The sequence below is a fragment of the Labeo rohita genome, chromosome 25 (assembly GCF_022985175.1).
Source record: "Labeo rohita strain BAU-BD-2019 chromosome 25, IGBB_LRoh.1.0, whole genome shotgun sequence".
In the NCBI taxonomy this organism is placed as follows: domain Eukaryota; kingdom Metazoa; phylum Chordata; class Actinopteri; order Cypriniformes; family Cyprinidae; genus Labeo; species Labeo rohita.
The window spans coordinates 26,751,590-26,765,273 of NC_066893.1; the positions used below are offsets into that span (position 1 = coordinate 26,751,590).

Below are 13,684 nucleotides of genomic sequence, written 5' to 3' on the forward strand. Positions count from 1 at the left end.
CATGCCACAAAGTCACATGACTTTTTTGATGCGCATTGAGAAATTTATTCAGTAAATGCGTTTCCATCGTAGTTTATGCATATGTTTTATTGCAGTGCTTCTCAACTCCAGTCCTCGGGGCCCACGGCTCTGCACATTTTGTATGTTTCTGAATCTGACACACTCAGTTCCGTTCATGGATCTTTCTCCTAACGAGCCGATGATCTGCATCAGGTGTGTTAAATGAGGGAGACATGCAAAATGTGCAATGTGCAAAATTGCGCAACGTCACATGACTTTATTAATGCATATTGATATTTTGGCATGTTTCCATCGATATTTATGCGTACATTTTCTTGTCGGATAAAAAATGTTTCCAACTCGGCTGAGTGCATACGTTTTCATGCACATTTTTAGAATTTATGTGAATCTTGGTGTGATATCCCTGTATGGCATTGTTAGATGGTTGTTAGGAGTTGCCGGTTATTATACCGAACCGCTTTGACGAAAGACTTTGGCTTTTGAATGACCAAAATATTTCAGATCCTGTGCAACAAGATCGGTCCACTTGTTAGTCCAGTTATGCCGTCCCATCTCATAAAAAGTCATAAGACTTCTTTGCTGCGCATCGACGAATTTATTTAATAAGTGTGTTTCAAACGTAGTTAATATGCATGTTTTATTGCATAGAAAAATGTATCCAACTCAGGGCAGGTTTATATGCACATTTTTTAGAACTTATGCGCATTTTGGCATCATCCCAAAATGGCATTGTTAGATGGTTACTAAGGGCGATCAGTTTGCTGCTCCCATCGTGCAATGTGTCATGACTTTTTTGATGCGCATTGATGAATTAACTTGGTAAATGTGTTTCCATCGATATTTATTTGCATGTTTTCTTATTAGATAAAAATGCATCCGACTTTTGAGTGCATACGCTTTTATGCCCATTTTTAAAATTTTTGCAAACCTTGTTGTGATATCCCTGAATGGCATTATTAGATGGTTGCTAGGAGTTGCTGGTGATTATACCGAACCACTTTGACGACAGACTTTGGCTCAGGCATTTTAAAATGTCCAAAACATTTCAGATGCTGTGCAAAAAGGTCTGTCCACTCGTTAGTCCAGTTATCCCATTCAGTCGCATAAAGACTTTTTTGATGCGCATCAAGAAATTTATTCGGTAATGTATTTCCATCATAGATATATGCATGTTTTATCAGATAAAAAAATATATCTGACTCGCATTTTACACAGATTTTTAGAATGTATGTGCATCTTGGCTTTTCTATTCAGTGTTTTTTATGTGATATCCCAAAATGTGCATACAAATAGGTGGGTAGAAACATGGCTATTGTAATCCCTGATCAGGAATGAGGCAGTTTAGGCTTTTGGAGTCAGTCCTTGATGCAAAGTGAACCTCATCTGCAAACAGAAAATTTGCTTCTGAAGGTTTCTACATGAGGGGAACATAACTTCTTATTGACTTCTCTCGGGTTCTTATCCAAGCTCTCAAAATGTGGCATTCAGGTTTTGGCATCCAGTAGCACAACCTCAAAAAAGCCCTGCTTTCCACTCCAGACATGTCCCAGCATTCAGGCTCTCAGTAATCACACTGAGAACAGAAGCCAGACGGTGGGTTCGGCCCAGTGTATCTGCATACGCTCCTGCCCCACGAGTCCAGGATCGAAAACGTTCATGACTCGGCATTCATTATCCATTCCAAGCTGTGCCTAAATGGCGGAGTGTTAGGGATTTATGTCGTTCCAGGTTGCCATTTTTATGTCATGTAAATCGACGGCTCTGGTAAAGGTTGTCTGGATGGTCCAATTTGAGGTCAAATGGTTTCCATTACAGTAGCCTTCATTGTCAGAGGCAACCCTAGTGCGCAACAGGCGAACGTAAGCGCTGCTGTTTTTACAACTAGAGAATGTCGCAACCAGATTTCTATATTTTCTGAAGAAAAATTGTGTACTGCTCACAACTCCACAATGCTAAAGTGCTCTGGGTGGTTTCAAGGACATTGCTACAGGGCTGATAAGTTATATAAGAAATTTTTGTAGATGGTTGCTAGGACGTTTATGTGTTTAATAGGTCATTGCTAGATTGTTGCTAGGCTAGGTGCTTGCTATGGAATTGCTAGATTGTTGCGGTGGTGTTCTAATTAGTTGCTAGGCAATTACTAGATCATTTTCTAGGGTGTTATAGGTAGTTTTTAGGGTGTTGGGTGGTTGCTAGGGAGTATGGATGTTTTTTGGGGTTGTTTTTTTGGGGGGGGGTGTTTTAGGTAGTTCCTAGAGTGTTGTGAGTGGTTGTTACAGTGTTTCAGGTAGTTGTAAGGGCGTTGGGTGGTTGCTAGCATTTTTTGTGGTTGTTAGGGTGTTCTAGGTGTTTTTTTAGGGTCTATGGTGTAGTTATTCGTGTTTTTGTGTGGTTGGTATGGTGTTCCTGATGGTTGCTAGGGTTCTTTGGGTGATTTATAGGGTTTTGGGTGGTTGTTAGGGTGTTCTAGGTGGTTGCAAGTAGGTTCTGGTAGTTGCTAGAGTTTTTGGGTGGTTGTTTGGGTTTTTGGGTGGTTGCTAGAGTATTTTGTATTCGTTAGGTTGATATGGGTGGTTGCTAGGTGTTCTAGGTGGTTGCTAGGGTGTTGTGAGTGGTTTTTAGGATTGTTTGGGTGGCTTCTAGGGTGATCTGGGTAGCTATTAGGGTGTTGGGTGTTTGCTGCAGTTTTTGAGTGGTTGCTAGGGAGTTTGGGTAGTTGCTAGGGTTTTGTGGGTGGCTACTAGGGTTTTGAGTGTTTGTTAGGGTGTTGTATGTGATTGCTAGAGTGTTATAGATGCTTCATAGTATGTTCTAGTAGTTGTTGGGGTGTCGGGTTGTTACTAGGAAATATGGGTGGTTGCTAGGGTTTTTTGGGTGGCTGCTAGGGTTTTAGGTGGTTGTTAGGGTGTTCAAGGTGCTTGCTAGTATATTCTGGTAGTTGCTAGGGTTTTTTTTTTGGTAGTTGTTAGGGTGATATGGGTGGTTGTTTGGGTGTTCTCTGTGGTTGCTAGAGTGTTGTAGGTGGTTTTTAGGGTGTTCCAGTGGGCTGTTGCTAGGGAATTCTTGAATGTTGCAAGTGTGTTATGGGTAGTTGATTTGGGGAATTGCTAGATGGTTGCTAGGGTATTGTAGGTGGTTGCAAGGAAATTGCAAGATGGTTGTTAGGTTGTTATGGGTAGTTGCCCTGGAACCTGCTTACTGATCACTAGTGTTGTAGGTAGCTAGAGAATTTCTAGTTACTATGGTGTTCTATGTAGCACTGGGAATTTCTAGAGCATTCTAGGTGGTTTCTAAGGTCTTCCTAGATGGTTGCTGGGGTGTGGTAGGTAGTTGCTAGGGAATTACTAGATCATTGTTAGGGCATTCTATGTGGCTGCTGGGTATTGCTAGTAGGTTGTTAGGGAGTTCTAGGCTGTTGCAAGGGTGTTATGGGTAGTTGACAGGGAATTGCTAGATCGTTGCTAGGGTTTTATAGGTGGTTGCTAGGGTATTGTAGGTGGCTGCAAGGAAATTCCAAGATAATTGTTAGGTCGTTATGGGTAGTGGCTAGGAAACTGCAAGATGATTGTCAGAGTGTTATAGATAGTTGCTAGAGAATTTCTAGATAAATGCTAGGGTGTTCTATGTAGTTGCTAGGATATTGCTAGATGGTTGCTGGGGCGTTCTAGGTAGCTGTTAGGGAATACTTCTAGGGCATTGTGTATGGTTTTGCGAGATGGTTTCTAGGGCATTGCTAGATGGTTGCTAGGGAACTGCTCTGGTTGTTCAAGTGTCATAGGTAACATCTAGGAAATTGCTAGATTAATTTTTAGAACTTTATAGGTAGTTACTAGGGAATTTCTAGATTCTAAGCGGTTTCTAAGGTCTTGCTAGGTGGTTGCTGGGGTGTCATAGGTAGTTTCTAGGGAATTAATAGATCATTGCTGGGGCATTCTATGGGACTGCTAGGGAATTACTAGGGAATTATATGTTTACTGGGTTTTGCAAGATGGTTTCTAGGGCATTGCTAGATGGCTGCTAGGGAATTGCTCTGGTTGCTCGGGTGTTATAGGTAAAATTGCTAGATGAATTTTTAGAACTTTTTAGGTAGTTGCTAGGGAGTGTGTAGATAGTTGTGGGGGTGTTATGAGTAGTTGACAGGGAATTGCTAGATGGTTGCTAGGGTATTCTAGGTGGATACAAGGAAATTTCAAAATAGTTAGGTTGTTATATGTAATTACTAGAAAACTGCAAGATGATTGTCAGTGTTATAGATAGTTGCTAAAGGATTTCCAGATAGTTGCTAGAGTGTTCTAGTTAGTATTGCTAGATGGTTTCTATGGCATTCTAGGTGGTTTCTACGGTCTTGCTAAATGGTTGCTGGGGTGTTCTGTGTAGTTGCTAGGGAATATTGCAGGGGAATTCTATGTGGTTAGTAGTATGTTGGTAGATGGTTTGGGGCATTGCTCTGGTTGCTAATGTGTTATAGGTAATTTATAGAAAGCTAAATGATATAGCAGCTAAATGATTTTTAGAATTTTATATGTAGTTGCTGGGGAATTTCTAGATAGTTGCTAGGGTTTCTAAGGTCTTGGTAGATTTTTACTGAGGTTTTCTGTGCAGTTGCTAGGGAATATTGCTAGGGAATTCTACGTGGTTACTAGGGTGTTGCTAGATGGTTGCTAAGGAATTGCTCTGGTTGCTAAGGTGTTATAGGTAACTTCTAAGAAACTGCTAGAGGATTTTTAGAATTTTATAGGTAGTTGCTAGGGAATTCTATGTTGTTACTAGGATGTTGCTAGATGGTTGCTAGGGTATTGGTAAATGGTTTCCAGATCATTTCTAGGAAATTGCTACATGATTTTTAGAATTTTATAGGTAGTTGCTAGGGTGTTCTAAGTAGATGATTGCTAGATATTGGCTTTAAGGAAGTGGTTTTTATTCAGATCTCTAGCCCTAAATATGAAAATTATCAGTAGTGATGCTTGACGATTTAACCAAATGAATCAGTTTTTGGTGCAGTACCTCCGTCAGTAACTGTGTGTGTCCTGCTGTAGGAGGCCTGTAGGGACTCGAGTCGCGGACAACCAGAGGCTGTGTGTGAATGCAGATGTGGCAAACCTAGACGCCTCTCTCGGGTTTGGCAAGCTGGATAAATCTATTTCCCTGGCCGGGAAAGGGGCTTCCAGCTGAACCAGCTCCTACACAAACACAACCTTGCCCACTGGCTGATTTTATTTAGCCATTGGTCAAGAGTACTTAATAAAATTTAAAGAGACAGAAAGACATTCCTTCGCCAAAACACAAAAAGGTCAGTTTGTTTCTCTGTCCTCCAGTAGAGAATGCGTGAAATGCAAGGAAACAGCTTCTGTTGGGATATTTCAGGTGGATACGATGATGAGAATTACGTCAGGTCAGCGCAGATGGCCATCTAGTGGTCAAAAACTGGAGTGTTTAGTTACTGGCAGTGACTCCAGTATATACTGTACATGTTAATTCCAGGCCTGCATTGGATTATGATGCCAAAGCCCATTACAGATATAAAGTACATTTAACTCGAGGAGTTTTGGAGAAATTGTCTGTTAGCATTCCCATTCATCCTAATGGCAGTTGTTGGGTCAGTGGTGAAGCATCTGTGTAATTGCACAACAACCACACATACATGCTGAGGCTAACTGGAACATGTTAACCAGCCAAACCCTGACCAAATGACAGTCTGGGGTAAATCACCATCTTTACTTCTCTGGTTTGCTCAACTCGGTTGTGTCATCTGCCTGTGAAGTGCTAGCTCGGCGCATAAATTAACTCAGACAAATGAAATGAGTCAAAGTGTGGTTTTCCACAGGACATTTGTGTAAACTCTGCTATTAGCGTTTACAGTAAATAGAGGTTGATCATTTCAGTGACTCGCACGGATTGGTATTCAGGACAGTTTTTGTTCACCTTGTCAGTTGTTACTCTAACATTAAGTAACTTTAGCACATAATTGGTCCCGTAATGTTTGTGTTACAACAATAAATTGTTCCTCAAATCACGCATGCTTTTACTTTCATGCGTTGAAGCTCTAAGTGCACTGCAATTTTCGTGTTTGTTAGTTTGTTCATGGCAAGAGATGTATTTGTTCATTGTTTCAACCATCACTTCTGGCCAAAGTATGAGTTCATAATCTATAATAACACTTCCTCCAGTGAAAAAGTCCATTTCATGTTGTCGTCTTACATCAAAATCCACCCACATATTTGTTTAGAGCTGTTTTGGTTTGTAAACAGTGCTTGATCTGTGCACATTTCTCTCCTGATTCAGACCAGATGACTTTTTCACTTTAAAAACGTTTTAATCTTACAAACAAGCAGATTTTCATTTCACAAAACATTAATTGATGGAGTGGAGTGGTGTGGATTACTTGTGGATTATTGTGATGTTTTTATCAGATGTTTGGACTCTCGTTCTGACGGCACCCATTCACATTCATTGGTGAGCAAGTGATTTAATGCTACATTTCTCCAAATCTGATGAAGAAACAAACTCATCTACATCTTGGATGGCCTGAGGGTGAGTCAGTTTTAGCAAATTTTTATTTCTGGATGAGTTACATGCAACCTATGTTTGGTATTATCATGTTGCAAGGATCATGATGCATATTCTAATAAGCTTAATAATGCAAGGTCAGAAAGATTGAATGAATTAGAGTGTACTTTAAAATGATACTAGTTTTTGGAACAGAGCCAGAGTGCATTTGCGCCAGAGTGCATTTGCGCTAACTGCTAGTTAACCGTACGTTTGTGTTTTTAATAGCTGTTTATGTTGCTTAAAGGGAATTTCACATCTCACAACAAGAGGTTAGAACCTGGTGTGGTTCAGTTTATTATATATATATATATATATATATATATATTTTGAAAATATAAATATTTATTTTATATTTCTATAAATATTTATATTCAAAATATAAAAAAATCATCAATAAAATAAATTATATTATATAGATAATTTATTATTAATATTTACTATGACTAGACCTATTCATTTTATAATTCTTTAATCATAAGATGAAATAATCGAAATAAATAATTATATATTATATTATATATTATATATATTATATGTGTGTGTGTGTGTGTATATATATATATATATATATTATTTCTTGTCTGCTGTCTTAATGATGCAAGTGAACAAATAAATTATAGTCAGTATAAATATAATAAATAAATAAATATTTCAATATTTGAAATATCAGAAATAGAAATAAAAAAGAAATAGAATAAAAAATACATCAATAAAATCAATTATATATATATATAGAAATGTTATTTATTTGATAATTCTTTAATCATAAGATGTAATTCATCAATAAAATAAATTTGACATATATTTATTGTTATTTACAATGACTACATCTATTCATTTATTAATAAAATCATGAGATGTAATTCGTTAAATAAATTTTAATATTATTTAAAAATCACACACGCACACACACATTTTCTTTTAAAAATTAAAAACAATATTTAAATATAATAAACATATAACAATAGAATTCATCAATAAAATAAAGTTATATGTAATTAATTTTATATAATTAATACTTATATATACGCAATATTTACTATGACTAGACCTATTCATTTATTAATTAATTTAATCATAATATAAGATGTAATATTTTATAATGTATTTAAATATAATAAAAATATACAAATATAATTAATCAATAAAATAAATATTATATATATATATATATATATATTAATATTTACTATGACTACACCTATTTATTAATTATTTATTTATTAATTAGATTATTCGTTAAATAAATTATAATATTAACACACATTTTCTTTTAAAAATATAAAAATATAATAAAAATATAACAATAGAATTCATCAATAAAATAAAGTTATATGTAATTAATTTTATATAGTTAATACTTATTAATTTAATCATAATATAAGTTGTAATTAATAAATAAATAAATAAATAAAATCAATTTGACATATATATATATATATATATACACACACACACACACACACACACATACATAAATTTTATATTTATTTAATATTTACTATGACTAAACCTATTAATTAATTTTTTTATTAATTTATTATTAATTTAATCATAATATGTAAGTCATTCAATTATAACTTTTATAAATTACACGCACAAATCCTTTCAGTTTTTATTATAAATAAATATTTAAATATAATCAAAATATAACAATAGATTCATCAATTAAATAAATTGTAGTCAATATTAATAGTACAATAGCTATAGATGTGTAAAATGTCAAACAAAGTATATACTTGTCCCAGTTATGCTAAGCTAAACTAGCCGTTGTTTTATACCTCATGGAGAAGTAATTTGTGTGCAATCGACCTGTTTGTCTTTACATGACATCATCCTTTTGTCTTTTTTGAAGTCTTCTTGGAAACACATTTGCCTCGAATAAAGCGCAAAACCGTCTGCACGCACACCAACATGTGTGACGCGTTTTTCATGTGGCGTGAAAACGCAGTGACACATGCCGTCCTGACAATTGGACTTCATAAAAGCAGCAGATTGGTAGTCCTTTTAAGATTTTAATGAAGCTAAATCAAAAAATTACGGCCCTGGTGACAAACAAGACCATCGTTTTATGCGGACGCTTCAAACACCGCCACGCCGCAACAATCACCCCCCGAACAACTTTATATTGAGGCTCAATCCATCAAGCGCCCATCTGGTGTAACAGTGAGCTTGTTTTGAAGTGCGCTCTTAAAACTGTAAAAGAAGGGATGTCAAGGAACAAAGCATTTCTGTGGTTTGTTGGGTTTCTCTGTCAACAAAAATGAACCATCTGAACAGATGAGTGACATACTAGTGCCATTAACAGGAAGTACTGAAGAATCATTACTTCATAAGTGTGTGTGCGTCCATCTGTGGGCCGCCACGTATACATTTGGTAAAAAATCCCTATTGAAGACCGCTTTTTTCGTTTCGTTGGAAAGAAAAATCACAGATCTCTTAATATCTCACTTGTTTCTCCTAGGCAGATTAAATGGGGAGCAAATGGTCACTTTTGCTCAAGTCAGATGATTTTCCATTGAAAATTGTATGTTGCTCATTATTTAATATAAAGCTGGATGGTATATTTTTTTGCACATCTGGAATTATTATTATTATTATTATTTTTTTACAATTTTGATTTAATTTTAATGTATAAATTAATGTTATAATTTTTTTTATGTTTGAATACATTTTAATTGTATTCATTTTTATTAATTTTAATTTAAGTTTTTTTTATTTTCTTTGTGTTTTTTAAATAGACAATTGCATTTTTTAATTTTAAATTTACTTTTTTTAAAAAATTACAAAGTACAATTTTGATATAATTTTAATGCCTTTTTAATGTCGTGCACATGTGCAATGTCTTTAAATGGTCTTTATTTGAATATAGAATAATAATACTTTGAATATAGACAACTGCAATTAATTTAATTACATTTTATGTACTAATTTTTTGTACTAATTTTAATTACAATTTTTTTTGTTTAATTTAATGCTGTACACATCTGTAATTTCTTTGAATTTCCTCAGTTTGTGTTTTCTTATTTAGACAATTTCAATTAGATTGCATTTTTTATTTATAAAGATTTTTTTTACAATTTTGATTGAATTTTAATGCCTTTTTAAATGTTGTGCACATCTGCAATGTCTTTAAATTATCCTTATATGAATATGCAGTAATTTGAATACAGCCAACTGCAATTAATTTAATTAATTATTATTTTTTTTAATTTTCTTTCCTTTTTTTATTTAATTTTAATGTGCACATCTGTGATGTCTTTAAATAATTTTTATTTGATTGCAATTAATTTAATTACATTTTTTTTTAAAAATGTATTAATTTTATTAATTTTAAAGTTTTTGTCTAATTCAGTGCTGTACAAATCTATAATGGGATTTTATATAGACATTTTATATTTAAAATGCAATTAATTTGTGTTTATACATTTTTATTTGATTAATTGCATTTTTATTCTTTTTTTTTCTAATTCAAGAGCTGTGCACATATGTAATTATGTAATTTAAGTGAGGGCTTTTATATAGAAAATTTCAATAAATTTTATTGCATTTTTTTTTTTATACATATTTTGCATATTGTTGATCTGTTATTTAAGGCTAAAGATGGCGACCTCAAAATAAACTCTGCATGACTACAGGTAGTCCCTGAAATTAAAGTCATAAATCGAAACATTCCTGTTAACTGATTGAATCGTTGCTTATCGGGAGTTGTAGGCATGCCAGCTGCTATTAACCACTGACAGGCACTGCCATACTGCAAACACCCACAAAGTACCACCCAAAACCAGTTTGCACGCATGTACAATAGTATATTTCTTGTGTTGCCACGGCAACGTTTTTCTTCTAAGAATGCAGAGTATTAATTCTAAGCTTTAAAGTATTAGCTTCTCTGAATATGCTTATTAAATGTACTCCATATAATCCAGTGAAATCATACGTGTAATCCTGGGCGGTTGCAGTGAGGTGTTTGCTCTTCACCACAAGGGGGAGCGTTGTTTGCTCATTACACAGATACACAAGGTCTCTATCTGAACCTGTACAGAAATTGCATGCATATACCTGCATGCAAAAAAAATTTTTTTTTGAACGTTACAGCATTGAATTAGAAGGCTTTAAAAAAAAATTGTAATTGTAAACATTCAATAAAAATTTATTGCAATTGTCTGTATAAAAGCTCTTAAATAAATACATTGCAGATGTGTGCAGCATTAAAAGGTGGCTTTAAAATTGGATAAAAATTGGCTTTTTTGCAGCTCACTTATTTCAAAATGTTCACTGTTTTAAGTAGTTTTATACAAATATGCATCTTTTTAAGCCTCTTATGAGCAGATTTTATCATTTTTCAGAGGATATAAAAATAGACACAAATCAATTAAATCAAGTCAGTTGTTGACATACAGAGCTATAAAGTCTATGCTGATAAAATAGCTCAAATAATTGAGTTTCTGCCAAATCTGATGAGACATCCTTGGGTTCATTTTGAATTTTGAAGTCTGGAAAATCTGAGAACATTGCTGAGATCTCTTTTGAAGCTCTAGATGAGAAACATACAAGATGACTTGAGGTTTTCTGAGAAGAAACATCTGCGACTTCAAGTCTCTTTGCTCCCCATTTATGCTGAAATAGAAACAATTGAGATATTAAACATCTATGGAAATGCATCCTAAAACCCTGGTTCAAATGCATTGCTAAATATAATGTGTGCATCCACAATACATGTTTTTATGGTGGTGCATTGCATGCAAATCTGTTAGTAAACCAACCAGATTCAAATGCATTGCTTAATATATTGTTTGACTTTGAAAAAAAAAACATGTTGAATGTGTAATGCATTGCTAAATGTAATGTGTGCATCCACAAAACATGTTTTTATGGTGGTACATTGCATCCAAATCTGATAGTAAACCAACCAGTGGTTCAAGTGCAGTGCTTAATATATTGTTTGATGTTGAAAAAATCCATGTTGAATGCATAATGCATTGCTAAATATGATGTGTGCATCCACAAAACATGTTTTTATGGTGGTACATTGTATGCAAATCTGTTAGAAAACCAACCACGGATTCAAATGCATTGTTTAATATGTTGTTAAGACTCAAAAAACATGTTTTATGGTGGTACATTGCATCCAAATCTGTTAGTAAACCAACCAGTGGTTAAAATGCATTGCTTAATATATTGTTTGACACAAATACACACACACAGAATATTTTTGAATGTGTAATGCATTGCTAAATATGATGTGTGCATGCATAAAACATGTTTTTAAGATGGTGTATTACATGCAAATCTGTTCGTAAACAAACCACAGATTCAAATGCATTGCTTAATATATTGTTTAGACCCAAATAACATGTTTTCATGGAGGTACATTTCATGCAAATCTGTTCATAAACAAACCACAGATTTAAATGCATTGCTTAATGTATTGTTTGGACCCCAAAAAAGTTATTTCGATTGTATACAGGTACAGAATCATGGTCAGGACTTGTGCAAAAAAGCCTCTCTCGTACCTCCCCCTGTAGCCTAATTCATGAAATATCAGCCATGAGACATGTATGCATGGAACGATCACTTTGTTGCATGATTGTGCAATGGACATGCAGCCAATTTCATTATGAAAAGGGAGGGCTGAGCCTCGATGCCTTTCATTTGCGGTCCGTGCAGCCAAAGCACGTGCTTCATGCCTGTAAAATGCTCTCATCTGTGAGCGTAAAGCTGGAGGGGCGTGGATAAAGGCTTGTGTTACCTGCCCTAGACTTTCACCTGCGGAGAAATGGAAAGAATTTAACAAACCACCAGCAGCAGCAGCAGCAGCGGCAAGCCGATGAGCCTGGAACATAAAACCGTCTGCATTCCACCCGAGAGAGAGGAGGAGGAACTCGACGCGCACGGCAGGTTCACCTGAAAACATTCGACTCGCTCCTCCTTGAAAACGCAGCGTTTGTAAGCCTCAATCTCGCTTTCAGACCCGAGAACGAGACGGCAAAGCATCCCAGAACTTGAGCTGAACTGACTATGGCTCTCAGGTTTCTAACTTCACAGGGAATCAGAAAGACACGTCGAAGAGACAGAAAGAGCGTGTTTACCTGCGCAGGTGGAACGGAGTGGCCGATGTGAGCTGGATTTCTGCACTGATTGGACACCATGGTCAGACCCCTACGCTTGTGGATCTTTAACGTGCTCCTGTGTTTCGGCATCATTTATTCTCGACTCGGGTAAGATCTGCTTTATGTATGATAAAGCATTTGATGTTTACATTTGGCTAGTTGACACAAGCTCATGTCCATGAAGGGTTCTTCTAGTTAACAATCTAAAACCATTTAAAAATATAAAAAATAATCTAGTTGCCAATGCAACATTTCTCCTTTTTGTTTAGTTTAACTTGATGTACTAAAATAACTAAAACTGAAATAAAATATACTATTTTTAAAGTAATCAAAATGACTAAAACTTGAACTAAATTTAAAATGAAAACAGAAAATGTTACAGTAACAAAATTCTAAATATTAATAAAAACTGTAATAGTATCTCAATGATACTGAACTGTTTTAGGTTAAAGTTTATATAAATGTATGTACATTTTAGATCATTTCACTATTTTAATCAGTTTGGCCTTTGGTAGTTCTTATTAAATGTTCCTTCAGTGTTCACATATCCATATTTTTTTCCTGATTAGTATGAGATCATGAAACAGCAAAATGCTGTTTAACATACTTTATGATGGATTGTGGCATTTCAAACCAAGTATTTCATGTCAACTACCTGTTTACTAATGGAAAACACAACAATTCAATTCATTTTGGAGGTCAAAATGTCATGCTGCATTGTGTCCTGCACTTTCTGATCTAAAAGACTGCACTGCATTTACTATGTTTATAAATACACGCAATTGATCGGTATGTGCTAAAAGTGGTATTCAGATCTGTACACCTGCTCTCTGATCATTTAAAGCCGGAGTTTAAGGTTACAGCTATTTTCCACTGCATTTGCTCCATGTTTTTCTTAGTTAACTAGTTTAAAGGAAGATCCACGCTGTGGTTTTTTTTTTCTCTCTCGCTTTCACCTCTCTATACCCTCAGTAATAACAGCATGCCGAGTTGTATTTCCACAT

At 34.9% G+C, this 13,684-nt stretch overlaps 1 protein-coding gene across 2 annotated transcripts in view; it reads left to right on the forward strand.

Annotated features, from left to right (window-relative positions):
* wnt7bb (wingless-type MMTV integration site family, member 7Bb) overlaps window positions 1–13,684 on the forward strand; it is an 83,486-nt gene that overhangs the window by 19,393 nt on the left and 50,409 nt on the right. The window contains exon 1 of one of the 2 annotated variants that reach the window (XM_051100353.1): window positions 12,234–12,788. The exons of the other annotated variant lie outside the window; for it this stretch is intronic. Within the exon in view, the coding sequence (XP_050956310.1) occupies window positions 12,718–12,788 (71 nt within the window). The 5' untranslated portion in view covers window positions 12,234–12,717. Of the gene's footprint in view, window positions 1–12,233; window positions 12,789–13,684 lie in introns of those variants that run through there. 2 annotated transcript variants of the gene reach the window in all.